This window comes from Kogia breviceps, chromosome 9 (genome assembly GCF_026419965.1).
Source record: "Kogia breviceps isolate mKogBre1 chromosome 9, mKogBre1 haplotype 1, whole genome shotgun sequence".
NCBI lineage: Eukaryota > Metazoa > Chordata > Mammalia > Artiodactyla > Physeteridae > Kogia > Kogia breviceps.
The window spans coordinates 29,525,967-29,545,141 of record NC_081318.1 but is presented as its reverse complement, the minus strand read 5'-3'; the positions used below and the strand labels follow the sequence as shown (position 1 = coordinate 29,545,141).

Here is a 19,175-nt window from a genome sequence, read left to right as displayed (position 1 = left end):
CCATACCTGTAAAATATGGATTATACCACTTACCAAGTATTGTTTCAAGATTGCATAAGATAAACTCTATCATGTATTGCATAGTGTGTGGTGTGCTGCAGAGCAGATAGGTAGTAAATATTAATATACTTTCGGTTTCCTGTTCCTATACCATCTAAAAGTCACTTTAGCGTCAACAAATGGGGTATATATTTTTCTTTCATTTATAGGAAAATCAAGATAAGTATGAAAGCTTTATCTAAGTTAACACTAAGATAAGTAAACTTGAAGTCTTTATCAAGAAGCAGTTACATAAATTGTTTCTAGAACACTTTAAGAAAGAACACTCAATTCTAATTATCTTCAAGTTTACCAGTGAGTGTATATATATTTAATTATCATTCATGCTGTATTACAAGGAGGATGCATATGATACACATTTTCCAGATGAGGAAACTGAGGTACTGAGAAGATGGGTTATTTGCCCAAGCCACACAGCTACTTGAGTTGAGACTAGGGCCCTGGCCTCTTGCCCATGGTCCAGTGCTTTAAACCAGGACCTCATGCTGACAGGAAGATCAGGTGTAGTCATTCATAATTGCCCTTATCTTCACAATGGTCATCTCCAGTTTTTCATACCAAAAAAAGCCAATTTTACGTACTTGTACTACCTGTGGGGCTTAATGCCTTCCTCCACCCTTTTAAATAAAGATCATCTGCTTATAGCAACAAGGTGAGGAGAAATAAAGTCAGAAAAGCAACATTTAGAAAAAGTGACACTTATGTCTGTGCCCTGAGGCTCAGAATCCAGAGGTCCCAACAGAATTAGTGGAAATCTTAACAGAATGAAAACACTAAAATCAATGTGTGTGTACACTCTGCTAATTTTCACTTTACTGGAAATAAAGTAGCAAGTGTAATTTTCTCTAATCACATGCTTTCCATGAAAAGACACATTTTCAAAACAAATAAGTTATTCACAAAATTACACAAGAAATCACTTGCAGGATGAGTTAACATACAAAGCATCCCATTCCATTAAGATAGTAACATTTTCTAAAATTCAGTTTACATGCATTTCAGGGTTGTATCTTTTATGAGCTTTGCTTAGAGTGTTTATTTCATATGAAATCAGAGATTTTTTTTTTTTTTTAACCTTGGCCTGGCACTCAAACTTCAAGTAAACGTATCTCACCCCATGCTTGCTTTATCTATTTCTTCATTCCTCGGAGGAGGAAAGTATTTTAAAGTCCTAGACTTCATAATTTTTCACCCCTGATTACATCATTGCATATACTAAAGGGAAAAAAAGACTTTAAAAATAAAACTGCAATAAAATTATCACACCTCCCAACATTAACTATAGTTTTTTTCCCTTGATGCTTCTTAATTTCCTGTCTGATGTTTATATTTTAAGGGAATTGAAAATGCCTTATTCATCTCTACTAGTACAGTACAATATCTGGAATAATAAATATAATTTAACACAGAGCATCTGATTGAATCTTCATAGCATCCCTATGAAGTAAGGCCAGTATTGTTATCTCTGTTTCTCTGGAGTAGAAAGGGAGCCTCACAACCCAGCACAGTTAAGTGAAGTCACATCCTGTCCAGTATTCTCTATCATCAGGACCAGCAATTTCTCTGTCTGCAACTTAAGATTACTTTGGTCCCAAATTTGAGGATTTAAAGGCCAATCTGGCTGAGCATTTAGTTATACAACAGAAAAATGAGGCAAACACACCAAGATATAACTAACCCTTAAAATTCATTCCTGTTCATCAGAGTTTAAGGATAGAATCCTTGGCAGGATAGGTCACTTTCTACATGGTACACTTCAATTTCTTAGATTATATGGATGTTCTTCTCAGTCTGTGTCTCAGAGTTTCCAAGGCTTCTTGCTTCAAGACTTTGTAACTTTAGCCAAACAGATTCCAATAGGAATGTGTGTTTCTGAATCACTTCTGTTGGACCTAGGCTATCAGAGATTGTTCCCTTTTGGACCAAAGAGTGACTTTTTGCCCTGGTTTTCTTCAAATGTGCTTCTGCTGATTAGAGATGATGAGATTTCCATCCACCTCACTTGAGACAAGATTGCCAGTTTTGAGGAATGAAATCCAGAAAGTTTTTCTTTGTGTTCATCAAAATAACTGTGCTCACACACAGGAAAAAAGATAGTGTGTTAGATGTAATTTCCATGAATTTTGTTCAGTGCATTGATCCAGAGTTGTTTGATATTGCATTCACAGGAATTCTTTCGCAGAGGATGAGAACATGAAAAAACCACAAGTACCATTTAATGCAATTGAAAATAAAAAAGGTAAAGGATGTAGTCCCACTTCTTTCTACATGAAAAATAAGTATTGTGTGGCCAAAAACATAAAAAATGTTTACCCTTATTAGCAATCAGAAATGAAAATTAAACTGGAAAATGCTGTTTTCCCTCAAATTTGGAAAGATTTTTCCTCTTAAAGATAATAGAGTTGGGAAGAGTGTAGGAAAATGAGTATTCTCAGGTTGCTGGTGGGTGTATAAATTAGAACAATCTTTCTTAAGGGGCCATTTAACAACATGTAAGAAAAGCTTTAAAAGTTATTCTTGGGGCTTCCCTGGTGGTGCAGTGGTTGAGGGTCCGCCTGTCGATGCAGGGGACGTGGGTTTGTGCCCTGGTCCGGGAAGATCCCACATGCTGCGGAGCGGCTGGGCCCGTGAGCCATGGCCGCTGAGCCTGCGCGTCCGGAGCCTGTGCTCCGCAATGGGAGAGGCCACAACAGTGAGGGGCCCGCGTACCGCAAAAAAAAAAAAAAAGTTATTCTTACATACCAGAAATTTAACTTCCAGATATTCATTTTAAGGAAATAATTAAGAATGTACACAAAAATTTACTTACATAAATTACTAATAAATGAAAAAAATAGCAACTACCATTATTGCAATAATAGTGGATTGGATTCAGCTATAGTCATCCAATAAATTACTATAAAGCCATTCTAATATCATGGGAAGATAGTTATACATTAAAGATGTTTAAAATATATTATTAAATGAAACAATGGCTACAAGCAATATGGACCTTAAGGAAAATTAATGGCGATTTTGATTTTCTCCCTTAAGTTTATCCCAATTTTCAGTTTTTTTCCTTCTAAAGAACATCTGAGCTTTATGTCACATGAAAAGAAAATGTTTCTAATTTTCAGAAGAAAAAATGAAAAGAAGTACATGTGTCTACATTTTTTAAAAAAAATCGATGTTTTCCTACTACAAATCAAGGTTTAATCCAATGTAGTGGTTCTGGGTGTGTAGACCCTAAACCAAGAACATCAGCATCATCTGGGAAGCTTGGAAAATTCAGATCTACTGAATCAGAATCTCTGGATATAAGGCCCAGTATTCTTTATTTTAACAAGCCCTTCAGATGATTCTGAGGCATGCTAAAGTTTGATAATAAAATGAATCAATAAGATCAGGGAAGAGCTGATGTTAAACTGCTGTTCTGATTGTCCTTCTCTCTCCCACCATTCTTTCCTTCTTTAAATGATTTCTTTAAGCACTCTGTTTTTTTTTTTTTTTTTTTTTTTTTTTTTTTTTTTTTTTTTTTTTGCGGTATGCGGGCCTCTCACTGCTGTGGCCTCTCCCGCCGCGGAGCACAGGCTCCGGACGCACAGGCTCAGCGGCCATGGCTCACGGGCCTAGTCGCTCCGCGGCATGTGGGATCCTCCCGGACCAGGGCACGAACCCGTGTCCCCTGCATCGGCAGGCGGACTCTCAACCACTGCGCCACCAGGGAAGCCCTAAGCACTCTGTTTTTATTCACTCATTTGTCCCATTGGTATTTATTAAGGAGTTTTTTAGATAAATGGTTGAATTTAGAAACAAAGTAAATATCAGTGGAACCAACTGGATGGAATTTATGTAATTCTAATGATTTGAGAAATTATAGCCATAAGATCATAGAACTAGAGGAATTCTGATAGATCAACTTCAAGCAATAGACGGCATTTAGACCATTCATTTTTCTCCCTTAATATTTTCTTATTTGAAATAATCATTTTTCTACAATTTGAACCAAATAGCTTCTTTTGTTTTACTGTAGCTTTCAGTTTAATTTAGAAGTGCTTTCTGATGTAATAAAACTTAAATAATAAAATATGTGTTGTATTAAATTATCCTGAGTTTCAGATAAACTGAATATGTATTCTTTTTATTTTGATTAATAGTTTCATTTTTTAATTTACATTTCTTTTTTTAGCTGCAGTTCCACAAATTATTAATGAAACCAAAGAAATACATTGCATTAATGGTGAGTTCCAATGAAAGTGCTTCAGAATCATAATCAACAGTTAGGTTGAATAAATCATCATATTGGGGCATCTTTAGGCTGATAGTGTATTTTATGTAAATTTTCAGAAGTTATGAGATTTCTGAATGAGTTCATATTTGCTACTTTTGTATAAAAAGATTTTTAATTTTTCATTTTTGAAAATGAAATATTATGTTTTTGTATTTAAAAACAGTAACTTGTTCTTGTTTAAAGACAGTGACTTCCAAACTTATTTTGAGGGGCCCTGATTGTGCTAATGCTTTGCCTTGGGGACTCTCAAATGGAAGAGCTTTGCATCTCCTCTATATATTGATTTTTAGGACTCTCACCACCCAACAGTAATCCTTTTCTCCCAGATTGTTGATATAATGGATAGTACTTGATTTGAGTTTTCTTTATAACAATTGAGAGTTTTTAAGCCAAATTTCAATTTCTTTTCTTAAAATTCATAAATTTTTTTACCAAGGTATAATCAATAATATAAATACATATATAATAATAATACATTTTAAGTATTATATAGAGTTTTAAAATTTTAAATAATTTTCTTCGCTCTGGTCAGTATTATTCCAGTGGTCTTGCAAATATATCATTCTAGGGAATCTTACTGATTTTCCAAGATCACAGTGCTATTAAATGCATGAGCTGGATCATGAAACTTGGTCTTCAGATTCTTTGTCCAAGGCTCATGTATTATCTTAATATCCTATAATAATATGATGGGAAAATAAGAATTCTATTTATCAGGTTTGTTTTTTGGCAGTGTATACCTTTTTAACATATATATGTGTATATATATATATAGCTGGTGCTGAAACATACACAGAAAATTTAGCCTTTCACAAAAAAATCTATTCTGATAGAACATTAAAGGTGAACACAATAAAATTTATGGACTAAGATCTAATTTATGATAAATAAAAGTCTTCTAATTTAATAAATCTAATTTGTCTCTTCTAAAATGCAATTTAATTCATTCACTGTGTTTTAACACTATCATTAAAATCACGATAGGCTGAGAGGTGATACAATAATTTGATTTAATAGAATCAACAAATACATCCAATTAAAAAATATAGCATTTTGAATAAAGTACTGCTAATCAGGAAAAAGTAACAGATATACTTACACCATTCCCTCTCTGCATTTATCATCCAATCTCCCACTTCTAGAAAAATACATGCTACTCAGTTCTCTTGGGAGACTGGTACCCAGTGTGTAATGAGAAAAGGACTAGTTTTGAGAAAACTAGGAGCAAGATTAGAATGAACATTTGTTGAGGGTCTAGTGTGCCAGGCTCTGGGTTAGATCAGGAAAGCCACTACACCTCTTTGGTCTTTTGTTTTCTCATTTATAACAGGAACGATTGTACAAATTAATCTCATTTTTTTTTTTTTTTTTAGTTTTCAGGTAGCATAGGGTAGAGGATACAAACACATTAAATAAGCTCTTCAACTTTATTCATATTTTTACGTTGATTAAAAACTAGTCCTACCTGGGTCTTCAAAATTAATCTTCCTATTTTTATGGTATAAGATTTTAAAAAAATAACTTGATGCCTTAGAACAAGTGGGATTATCTTTCAGTGTCTAGGCTGTTTTTGTGTTTAATATGAATTATGATTATCCCTCAAGAGGGCAACAAAATTCTGGGGTTAAAAGAAATCCATTAAAAGCAACCAAGACTCCAAACAGCTTTCCCATATATACTTGCCAAATACGTTAAGCAGCCTGCTACCACCTTACCTCACATTGGGTTCTCTGCAGAGCTAAGGTAAGCTGGCCAGAGACAAGTTGGGACTGGATTGGGAAGGATGCCAAGGAAACACCAGGTGTTTGTAGGCAGCACCACTGATGATTCAGATGAAGATGATGTCAGGACAAAATCAGCTTTCAAGCAGGGCTCTGGGATGCAGTACATAAGCCAGAGATGAAGAGTTTCTGATGAAACCAAAAGCAAGCACTTGCTAAAATCTTGCTTAAGAGAATGATTACTCATTTTCTTTCATTTAGGGCTGAGTTTCAGTGTTGTTATGGGCAGGCCCCATTGAAAATGTTCACCATTAAGTGAAAGTATAAACTGCAAGGAAATTATCTCTCAGTGACTATTTTATAAAAATATATAAAGTTAGGTGTTCCCCTGGTGGCGCAGTGGTTGAGAGTCCACCTGCCTGATGCAGGGGACGCGGGTTCGTGCCCCGGTCCGGGAAGATCCCACAAGCCGCGGAGAGGCTGGGCCCATGAGCCATGGCCGCTGAGCCTGTGCTCCGCAATGGGAGAGGCCACAACAGGGAGACGCCCGCGTAACGCTAAATATATATATATATATATATATATACAGTATATATATATATACTATATATATATATATATATATATATATATATAGTATCAATACATTTCCTATGATTACTATTTTGAAAAAAATCTTCCACTTTGTTATTCATCTAACTGGTTCTGAGCATAAAAGTGTAGCGCACGTATTTATATTCCCTTTCTGTCTAAGAAATGGTGCTTTTGAAAGCATTCCACATCCCTGAACTCCAGCTGGTTTAAAGTGTTAGATTGGGTTCACAGTCTCCACTTGAATCAGATCTCATGATCAAAAATAACCTGTTTTTGTTGTGCTTATCTCAGTGCCTTGAATATAGACTATGCCAGAAAAAAAAAATCTTTGACAAAAAAATGAATGTGTTATTATTATTATTATTATTATTATTTTGGTGGTACGCGGGCCCCTCACTGTTGTGGCCTCTCCCTTTGCGGAGCACAGGCTCCGGACGCGCAGGCTCAGCAGCCATGGCTCACGGGCCCAGCCACTCTGCGGCATGTGGGATCTTCCCGGACCGGGGCACGAACCCGTGTCCCCTGCATCGGCAGGCGGACTCTCAGCCACTGCGCCACCAGGGAAGCCCTGAATGTGTTATTAATAAGTGGTTGAATTCAAATGAAAAGCTATGGTCCTTTTCAAGATTAAATCTAATAATACAGTCTCACCCTTATTCTTTCATTTTTTCTCTTTTATTATAAAAAATTTTAGGAGCTGGTAGGATTATTGAAATTATAGATGAAGTCCACCTACATCTGTCACCCAGATAGAATCTTTCATAACAAGTAAAATCAATCAAGCAGGTATTTACCCAATTCACTGAGTTACTCAACCCAACTGACTAATTTGTATTGACTTTTCCCTGCAATGAAATTACAATATATCTATTGTATTATTATTGTTCCTAATTTGTACCAGAGTAGTTTTTTCTTTGACCAGCTGAGAAAACTATCCTAGATGGTGGGTCAGAAATACACACATTTATTTACTTTCATTATTTTAGGGCACGATGGGAATTTAAGCTGACACCTAGTTCTCAGAACTAGAATGAAACACCTATAAAGTTGGTGGTATTCATTGCCATGGATTTGGTGATGCATCTGTCTCCATGTCTGGCAAAGAAATATAAAACTTTTGGTATTGTTGAATCACAAAGTCCCGGATGTATTGGGAGATGGTAAGGAGAACCAAGGAAGTGGTTATGAGATGCCTTGTAAGCTTTATTGGGAGCTTGGCCTAGTTCTGGCGGTGATGAGAAACTGTTAAAGAACTGAAGCCAAATCATCAGATTTGATTTTAGAAAAACTGCTGTGATAGCTCTATAACAATAGAGGAAGAGACAGCAGTTAACAGGATAATCGACTTTTCTTTAAGTGCAGGTGTATAGCTTCCTGCGGCAAATTTGGTGTTATCTTTTTGTCACTACGTTAAACATCATTGAACATCTTATTTAAAGGCAACAGAAGACATTTTCATTTTACTGGTTTTTATAGAATTTCCTATGTTTATCTTTACTGGAATTTTGTTGACTATTGAAAAGTATTTCTGGCACAAAATACTTGTTAATATTTCTTTGAAAAACAGTTGCTTTTGAGTAATTTGTTTATTTCAAATATGAACACAGTATAGTTTAGCAGTGGCTGGTGTATGTGCCTAGAAATATGTTTTTAGTTTTTTCTTACTAAGATACTTTTGCAAAAAATTGATTTATCAAATAGAAACACTTTTTTTTTTTTTTTTTCCGGTACGCGGGCCTCTCACTGCCGCGGCCTCTCCCGTTGCGGAGCACAGGCTCCGGACGCGCAGGCCCAGCGGCCACGGCTCACGGGCCCAGCCGCTCCGCGGCACGCGGGATCCTCCCGGACCGGGGCACGAACCCGCGTCCCCTGCATCGGCAGGCGGACTCTCAATCACTGCGCCACCAGGGAAGCCCAACACTTTTTTAAAAATGGCTTAGAATCAATTATATGAACTAATATGCTAGGTTCTGTAACAGGGTTGAGCAGAGGATAGCCTTTCCTTCTTATACTTTAGGGTACTTTCTTAGGTTAAGGTGGCCAGAGCATGGAGGGTGTCTCATGTTTTTGTGTCTGAGTGTTTGGCATGATATTGGATTTCACGTTCTTTGCTTCACCCTCCTGCCTGTAAGCTACATATCAATCCAATGGCAGTTTAATGACACTTCCCATCAAGAAATTTTCCTTATTCCCTGCTGGTATCCTCCTGTCACCACCCCAGAGTCATCTCCCCCGCATTTACACAGTTGCTTGATATATGCAGTAAATGTTATGAAATGTTATCAATCCACTGGAGAGACATTTTCTGACCTTCTGTGCCTTTAAACTTTTAAAGGCTGAGCAAAAAATATCAACTAAAGTCAACAACTGTTATATGAGGCAAGATCTACAAAATTTGGCAAATAGAAAACCCAGCTGAAGCCACAAATCGACTATGACCAGAGGACCAAATGGAAAATCTGCAGTGACCACTAAAGTTATTCAAAAGAATTTTAAAAACCTTAATCATATATGATTTTTAAACATTTATCCATGCCACAGGTGTTTCTGTCATTGTTTTGTTTTTTTGAACAGATAAAGATGCACAATGTCATATCAAGCAGATCTTCACACATCCGCATTTGGAACTAAATCCTGAATTTAACTCAAAGATCAAAGATTATTACTCTGAAGTCCCATTTGATGTGGTAACGCTGACAATTGGAGCAGAGACTTCTAAGTGTCAGTGCAAGGTGTACCTGCAGGAACGGGCAGGACCAAGGTATGAAGGAGCTGACAGGGGCTGAGGGGAGACATCATAGTGGGAAGCACACCTTGGAAGCAACCTTTGAAGATGGTTCAGAAAACCTGAGGCACAAGATCTGTTGGAGGGATTGCCAGGGTGTGAAATCCCTTGGCTTTACAGATGCCATGGGGTTAAAAAGAACACATGAGTGCTCTACTGATCTATTAACAATCTTTGTTTAATCTTTGTAACAATGTTGTAACAAGAGAGGATCTTGTGATATGAAAAGTATTAAAGAGGACTCATTCAGGGAAAATTGAGTTTATTGTTATCTTCATGTTTTTAGGTAGTTAAGAGTTTATCCTTCTGAACAGTAGCCTCCTCTACCCCAACCCAACTCCTCAAGTTTCTGAAGATTCAGGTGTTGATTACTTAATATACATGTTGGTGACAATTTGTGGACATAGTTACACTAACTTTCTTAGTCTCATGGGATTTTCTTCTATTGACTCTCTTGAGAGTCATCAACTCTTTGGTTTATAATTTGAACAGAAGATAGAATTTTATGACATGCCATGTCCATGGCAAGAAATATACTCATTTTCCTATGTTGTAGGGAAAGAAATGCACCCAGCATTCCTGGGAGCTCAGAAAGTGTAATAGAAAGAAAAGAGGATTCAAGTCAGGCCAACCTGGGTCCCAACCCTGACTCTACCATACTCTACTATATTTAAAACGGGAACTATCATAGTTTTGTATGGAGTTGTGAGTATTAAATGGGATAATGTATGACCCTGACAGGTGGTTAATAATATTAGTTCCCTTCCCTGTAATTGATAGGGGACATGACTTGCTCTGCAAGATAACTCTTGGTATACCAAAGCACAATGAAACATAAGTTAAAATAGTTTTTTCACATTTTAGGTTTCTTATGAAATGGTGCAGATCTTATCTGTTTTTAATGAAAATTGTATACATTTAATAAATATTGATGTATGAATCAATTTGTGTTGTTTCTCTTTCTCATTCTCTCTCCAGCTTTGCCAACTACCCTCTGGGCTTAGGGATGAACAAAATCTCGATGCTTGTGGTGGATGAATCTCCAATCCAAGGTGAGATCCTGATCACATACAAACTCACCATCTATAGAGAAGACCGTCCAAGTCTGCCTTTGTTTGAGGACTTCACAGCATGTGGTTTTGTGCAGGTAAGTGAATTTTACATTTGCACATGGTTTGAATTGGGAGTGATCCTTTAACCCAGGTGAAAAAGGCCAAATGAAAATTATTAGAAAAAAGTGGATACTTTCAAATCCAAATAATTTTGGTCTCATTTCAAAAAAGAGTACCAGCCAGATATCTAAGATACCTTTTTGTGAGTGATTTTCTTTTAAGTGTGGTGGCTATTCCCTGCACTTATAGTGTTCAGTGGATTTATTGTGGTTAATATTGAAAAAAATGTCTGAGTACTCGCACTTAGTTATGAAATTGGTTTTACATTTCCTGTTTAAATTGTGCTGTGTTTCTTGGATTTGTCCCTGGAACTACTTTGAAATTTTAAACTAGATTCAGTGGAATTTGTTTTAAAGAATAAGAGGAAACTTTATGAAACCATTTTACAAAAGGGATACCAGATGAACGAAATTAAATTTCCTTGGTTAGATACATTTCGCCTTCACTTCTTGTACCTTAATCATTTCTAAAGTTTGTAGTTGCTCCAGTGAGCAACACATACCATTCTGTAGCCCTGTTGATTTTGGAGGAGGGTGAACATTACCCAGAGACTTTGTCTTATTTGGTGGTTATTTCTTCTGTGCTTTCACTTTTTAGGAGTCTGTGTATAACCTTCTATATTTGCCTACATCATACACCCTGGCTACAAGTGATTCCAGGGAAGTAGTAACTGATACTCTTACCATATCTACTAATCCACTTACAATAATTGCACCTATGTCGTATCTCAGTGATTGATATGCTAGTGGGAGTATGAACCACAGATGGTTAATAAAAGAGAGATATGGCTGACTGGGCCTCAATGAGTAGGATGGATACCATGTTTTCTTAAATGTAGTGGCCATATAGAGTTTTCTCTCCCCTCTACCCACCACCACCACAATCTCAACTCTTCTCAAGAATTTAACACTATTTTGTAAGGGTACTCATTGCTGAGATTTTTTTTTTTTTCAAGAAAATATATACCCATAATTTGTGAACTACCACCAACTCAAAGGGAATTTCACAGTGGTGTATAGATTGGTCTAAAGCAGGACAGAACCATTATTCTTAAAGATATTAGTAGGTGTACTTAAAAAAAAGATAGGAGGGGGTGACCTTCAAGATGGTGGAGGAGGAAGATGTGGAGATCACCCTCCTCCCCACAAATACATCAGAAATACATCTTCATGTGAAACAACTCCTACAGAACACCTACTGAAAGCTGGCAGAAGACCTCAGACCTCCCCAAAGGCAAGAAACTCCCCACGTACCTGGGTAGAGCCAAAGAAAAAAGAAAAAACAGAGACAAAAAAATAGGGATGGGACCTGCACCAGTGGGAGGGAGCTGTGAAGGAGGAAAGTTTTCCACACACTTAGAAGCCCCTTCACGGGTGGGTGGAGACTGTGGGTGGTGGAGAGGGGAAGATTCAGGGCCACCGAGGAGAGCGCAGCAACAGGGGTGCGGAGGGGAAAGCAGAGAGATTCCTGCATGGAGGATCGGTGCCGACCAGCACTCACCACCCCGGGAGGCTTGTCTCCTCACCCGCTGCAGTGGGCAGGGGCTGGGAACTGAGACTCGGGCTTCGGACGTCAGATCCCAGGGAGAGAACTGAGGTTACGGCGTGAACACAGCCTGAAGGGGGCTAGTGCACCACAGCTAGCCAGGAGGGAGTCTGGGAAAAAGTCTGGACCTGCCTAAGAGGCAAGAGACAATTGTTTCTGGTGCACGAGGAGAGGGGATTCAGAGCACCGCCGAAACAAGCTCCAGAGACAGGCGCGAGGCGCGGCTATCACCGTGGACCCCAGAGACTGCTGCTGCCGCCACCAAGAAGCCTCTGTGCAAGCACAGGTCACTATCCACACCACCCCTCCCGGGATCCTGTGCAGCCTGCCACTGCCAGTGTCCCGTAAACCAGGGACAACCTCCCCGGGAGAACACACGGCGCGCGTCAGACTGGTGCAACGTCATGCTGGCCTCTGCTGCCGCAGGCTTGCCCCACACTCCGTACCCCTCCCTCCCCCCAGCCTGAGTGAGCCAGAGCCCCCGAATCAGCTGCTCCTTTAACCCTGTCCTGTCTGAGCAAAGAACAGACGCCCTCAGGTGACCTACACACAGAGGCGGGTCCAAATCCAAAGCTGAACCCCAGGAGTTGTGCAAACAAAGAAGAGAAAGGGAAATCTCTCCCAGCAGGTTCAGGAGCAGCAGATTAAATCTCCACAATCAACTTGATGTACCTGCATATGTGGAATACCTGAATAGACGACAAATCATCCCAAAATTGAGGCAGTGGACTTTGGGAGCAGCTCTAGACTTGGGGTTTGCTGTATGCGACTGACTGGTTTCTGGTTTTATGTTTATCTTAGTTTAGTATTTAGAGTTTATTATCACTGGTAGATTTTTTATTGATTTGGTTGCTCTCTTCCATTTTTTCTTTATATATATATATATAGATATAGATATATTTTTTTCCTTTTTCTCTTTTTGTAACTGTGAATGTGTATGCTTCTTTGTGTGATTTTGTCTGTAGAGCTTTGCTTTTACCATTTGACCTAGGGTCTGTCTGTCCTTATTTTTTTGTTTCTTTTTTTGAAATACAGTTTTTAGCACTTATTATCATTGGTGGATTTGTTTTTGGTTTGGTTGCTCTCTTCTTTCTTTCTCTTTTTTTATTACTTTTAAATTTTTAAAATTTTTACTAATTATTTTTTATTTTAATAACTTTATTTTATTTTTTATTTCTTTCATTCTTTCTTCCATCCTTCCTTCCTTCCTTCCTCCTTTCTTTCTTTCTTTCTTTCTTTCTTTCTTTCTTTCTTTCTTTCTTTCTTTCTTTCTTTCTTTCTTTCTTTCTTTCTTTCTTTCTTTCTTTCTTTCTTTCTTTCTTTCTTTCTTTTTTTTCTCCATTTTCTTCTGAACCATGTGGTTGACAGGGTCTTGGTGCTCCAACCAGGTGTCAGGCTTGTGCCTCTGAGGTGGGAGAGCCAAGTTCAGGACATTGGTCCACCAGAGACCTCCCAGCTAGACGTAATATCACATGGTGAAAGCTCTCCCAGAGATCTCCATCTCAACGCAAAGACCCAGCTCCACTCAACGACTAGCAAGTTACAGTGCTAGACACCATATGCCACACAACTAGCAAGACAGGAACACAACTCCATCCATTAGCAGAGAGGTTGCCTAAAATCATACTAAGATCACAGCCACCCCAAAACACGACTGGACATGGTCCTGCCCACCAGAAAGACAAGACCCAGCCTCATTCACCAGAACACAGGCACCAGTCCCCTACACCAGGAAGCCTACACAACCCACTGAACCAACCTTAGCCACTGGGGGCAGACACCAAAAACAACGGGAACTATGAACTTGCAGACTTTGAAAAGGAGACCCCAAACACAGCAAGTTAAGCCAAATGAGAAGACAGAGAAACACACAGCAGATGAAGGAGCAAGGTAAAATTCCACCAGACCAAACAAATGAAGAGGAAATAGGCAGTCTATGTGAAACAGAATTTAGAGTAATGATAGTAAAGATGATCCAAAATCTTGGAAATAGAATGGAGAAAATACAAGAAACATTTAACAAGGACTTGGAAGAACTAAAGAGCAAGCAAACAATGATGAACAATACAATAAATGAAATTAGGAATTATCTAGAAGGAATCAATAGCAGAATAACTGAGACAGAAGAACGGATAAGTGACCTGGAAGATAAAATAGTGGAAATAACTACTGCAGAGCAGAATAAAGAAAAAAGAATGAAAAGAACTGAGGACAGTCTCAGAGACCTCTGGGACAACATTAAACGGACCAACATTCAAATTATAGGGGTCCCAGAAGAAGAAGAGAAAAAGAAAGGGACTGAGAAAATATTTCAAGAGATTATAGTTGAAAACTTCCCTAATATGGGAAAGGAAATAGTTAATCAAGTCCAGGAAGCACAGAGAGTCCCATACCAGATAAATTCAAGGAGAAACACGCCAAGACACATATTAATCAGACTATCAAAAAATAAGTACAAAGAAAAAATATTAAAAGCAGCAAGGGAAAAACAACAAATAACACACAAGGGAATCTCCATAAGGTTAACAGCTGATCTTCAGCAGAAACTCTGCAAGCCAGAAGGGAGTGGCAGGACATATTTAAACTGATGAAAGGGAAAAAGCTACAACCAAGACAGTTCTACCCAGCAAGGATCTCATTCAGATTCCACAGAGAAATTAAAACCTTTACAGACAAGCAAAAGCTAAGAGAATCCAGCACCACCAAACCAGCTTTACAACAAAGGTTAAAGGAACTTTTCGAGGCAGGAAACACAAGAGAAGGAAAAGACCAACAATAACAAACCTGAAACAATTAAGTAAATGGTAATAGGAACATACATATCGATAATTACCTTACATGTAAATGGATTAAATGCTCCAACCAAAAAACACAGACTGGCTGAACGGGTACAAAAACAAGACCCGTATACATGCTGTCTACAAGAGACCCACTTCAGACCAACGGACACATACAGACTGAAAGTGAGGGGATGGAAAAAGATATTCCATGCAAATATAAAAGAAAAGAAAGCTGGAGTAGCCATTCTCATAACAGACAAAATAGACTTTAAAATAAAGACTGTTACAAGAGACAAAGAAGGACACTACATAATGAGCAAGGAATCAATCCATGAAGAAGATATAACAATTTTAAGTATTTATGCACCCAACATAGGAGCACCTCAATACATAAGGCAAATGCTAACAGCCATAAAAGGGGAAATGGACAGTAACACAACCATAGTAGGGAACTTTAACAACCCATTTTCCCCAATGGACAGATCATCCAAAATGAAAATAAATGAGGAAACACAAGCTTTAAATTATACATTAAATAAGATGGACTTAATTGATATTTATAGGACATTCCATCCAAAAACAACAGAATACACTTTCTTCTCAAGTGCTCATGGAACATTTTCCAGGACAGATCATATCTTGGGTCACAAATCAAGCCTTGGTAAATTTAAGAAAATTGAAATTGTATCAGTTATCTTTTCTGACCACAATTCTGAGATGAGATATCAATTACAGGAAAAAAATGTAAAAACTACAAATACATGGAAGCTAAACAGTACACTACCTCATAACCAAGAGATCACTGAAGAAATCAAAGAGGAAATAAAAACATACCTAGAAACAAATGACAATGAAGACACAATGACCCAAAACCTACGATGTGCAGCAAAGGCAGTTCTAAGAGGGAAGTTTATAGCAAGGCAATTCTACCTCAAGAAACAAGAAACATCTCAAATAAACAACCTAACGTTACACCTAAAGCAATGAAAAAAAGAAAAACCAAGAAACCCCAAAGTTAGCAGAAGAAAAGATATCACAAAGATCAGATCAGAAATAAATGAAAAAGAAATGTAGGAAATGATACCAAAGATCAGTAAAAATAAAGCTGTTTCTTTGAGAAGATAAACAAAATTGATAAACCATTAGGTAGACTCATCAAGAAAAAAAGGGAGAAGACTCAAATCAATAGAATTAGAAATTAAAAAGAAGTAACAACTGACACTGCAGAAATGCAAAGGATCATGAGATTTGTACAAGCAACTCTATGCCAATAAAATGGACAACCTGGAAGAAAAGGACAAATTCTTAGAAAAGCACAACCTTCTGAGACTGAACCAGGAAGAAATAGAAAATATAAACAGACCAATCACAAGCACTGAAATTGAGACTCTGATTAAAAATCCTCCAACAAAGAAAAGCCCAGCACCAGATGGCTTCACAGGAGAATTCTATCAAACATTTAGAGAAGAACTAACACCTATCCTTCTCAAACTCTTACAAAATATAACAGAGGGAGGAACACTCCCAAACTCAATCTACAAGGCCACTATTACCCTGATATCAAAACCAGACAAAGGTGTCAGAAAGAAAGAAAATACAGGCCAATGTCACTGATGAACATAGATGAAAAAATCGTCAACAAAATACGAGCAGACAGATTCCAACAGCACATTAAAAGGATCATACACCATCATCAAGTGAGGTTTACCCCAGGAATTCAAGGATTCTTCAATACATGCAAATCAATCAATATGATAAACCATATTAGCAAATTGAAAGAGAAGATCCATATGATCATATCAATAGATGCAGAAAAAGCTTTCGACAAAATTCAACACCTATTTATGATAAATCCCCCAGAAAGTAGGCATAGAGAGAACCTACCTCAACATAATAAAGGCCATATATGACAAACCCACAGCCAACATCGTTCTCAATGGTGAAAAACTGAAACCATTTCCACTAAGATCAGGAACAAGACAAGGTTGTCTACTTTCACCACTGTTATTCAACATAGTGTTGGAAGTTTTAGCCTCAGCAATCAGAGAAGAAAAAGAAATAAGAGGAATCCAAATTGGAAAAGAAGTAAAACTCTCACTGTTTGCAGATGACATGATACTGTACATAGAGAATCCTAAAGACTCTACCAGAAAGCTACTAGAGCTAATCATTGAACTTGGTAAAGTAGCAGGATACAAAATTAATGCACTGAAATCGCTTGCATTCCTATACACTAATGATGAAAAATCTGAAAGAGAAATTAAGGAAACACTCCCATTTATCACTGCAACAAAAAGAATAAAATATCTAGAAATAAACCTAAGGAGACAAAAGACCTGTATGTGGAAAACTATAAGTCACTGATGAAATAAATTATATATGATAGAAACAGATGGAGAGATATACCATGTTCTTGGATTGGAAGAGTCAACATTGTGAAAATGGCTATACTACCCAAAGCAATCTACAGATTCAGTGCAATCCCTATCAAACTATCAGTGGCAGTTTTCACAGAACTAGAACAAAAAATTTCACAATTTGTATGGAAACACAAAAGACCCCGAATAGCCAAAGCATTCTTGAGAAAGAAAACCGGAGCTGGAAGAATCAGGATCCTGACTTCAGACTATACTACAAAACTACAGTCATCAAGACAGTATGGTACTGGCCCAAATACAGAAATATAGATCAATTGAACATAATAGAAAGCCCAGAGATAAACCCACGCACATATGGTCACCTTATTATTATTATTATTTTTTGCAGTACACGGGCCTCTCACTGTTGTGGCCTCTCCCATTGCGGCGCACAGGCTCCGGATGCTCAGGCTCAGTGGCCATGGCTCATGGGCCCAGCCGCTCCGTGGCATGTGGGATCTTCCCAGACCAGGGCACGAACCCTTGTCCCCTGCATTGGCAGGCGGACTCTCAATCACTGCGCCACCAGGGAAGTCCAGTCACCTTATTTTTGATAAAGGAGGCAAAAATATACAATGGAGAAAGGACAGCCTCTTCAATAAGTGGTGCTGGGGAAACTGGACAGCTACATGTAAAAGTATTAAATTAGAACACTCCCTAACACCATACACAAAAATAAACTCAAAATGGATTAAAGACCTAAATGTAAGGCCAGACACTATAAAACTCTTAGAGGAAAACATAGGCAGAACACTATGGCATAAATCACAAGGTCCTTTTTGACCCACGTCCTAGAGAAATGGAAATAAAAACAAAAATAAACAAATGGGACCTAATGAAACTTAAAAGCTTTTGCACAGCAAAGGATACCATAAACAAGACCAAAAGACAACCCTCAGAATGGGAGAAAATAGTTGCAAATGAAGCAACTGACAAAGGATTAGTCTCCAAAATTTACAAGCAGCTCATGCACCTCAATATCCAGAAAACAAACAACCCAAATCAAAAATGGGCAAAGGACCTAAATAGACATTTCTCTGAAGATGATATACAGATAGCCAAGAAACACATGAAAGGATGCTCAACATCACTAATCATTAGAGAAATGCAAATCAAAACTACAATGAGGTATCACCTCACACCAGTCAGAATGGCCATCTTAAATAAATCTACAAACAGTAAATGCTGGAGAGGGTGTGGAGAAAAGGGAACCCTCTTGCCCTGTTGGTGGGAATGTAAATTGATACAGCCACTATGGAGAACAGTATGGAGGTTTCTTAAAAAGCTAAAAATAGAGCTACCATATGACTCAGCAATCCCACTACTGGGCATATACCCTGAGAAAACCATAATTCAAAAAGAGTCATGTACCACAATGTTCATTGCAGCTCTATTTACAATAGCCAGGACATGGAAGCAACCTAAGTGTCCATCGACAGATGAATGGATTAAGAAGATGTGGCACATACATACAATGGCATATTACTCAGCCACAAAAGTAAACGAAATTGATTTATTTATAGTGAGGTGGTTGGACCTTGAGACTGTCATACAGAGTGAAGTAAGAAAGAGAAAAACCAATACTGTATGCTAACACATATATATGGAATCTAAAATTTTAAAAATGGTTCTGAAGAACCTAGGGGCAGGACATGAATAATGACACAGAGGTAGAGAATGGACTTGAGGACATAGGGAGGCGGAAGGGTAGGCTGGGATGAAGTGAGAGAGTGGCATGGACATATATACACTACCAAATGTAAAATAGATAGCTAGTGGGAAGCAGCCACATAGCATAGGGAGATAAACTCGGTGCTTTGTGACCACCTAG

At 38.0% G+C, this 19,175-nt stretch overlaps 1 protein-coding gene across 11 annotated transcripts in view; it reads left to right on the top strand.

Moving 5' to 3' along the window:
- CPED1 (cadherin like and PC-esterase domain containing 1) overlaps positions 1 to 19,175 on the top strand; it is a 306,695-nt gene that overhangs the window by 136,718 nt on the left and 150,802 nt on the right. For 7 of the 11 annotated variants that reach the window (XM_067042285.1, XM_067042281.1, XM_059075059.2 and 4 more), the window contains 4 exons: positions 2,229 to 2,299; positions 4,229 to 4,279; positions 9,220 to 9,406; positions 10,409 to 10,577. In XM_067042285.1, coding sequence (XP_066898386.1) covers positions 2,229 to 2,299; positions 4,229 to 4,279; positions 9,220 to 9,406; positions 10,409 to 10,577 — 478 coding nt within the window. The remainder of the gene's footprint in view (positions 1 to 2,228; positions 2,300 to 4,228; positions 4,280 to 9,219; positions 9,407 to 10,408; positions 10,578 to 19,175) is intronic. The other 4 variants (XM_067042278.1, XM_067042283.1, XM_067042284.1 and 1 more) reach the window with 2 other exon arrangements.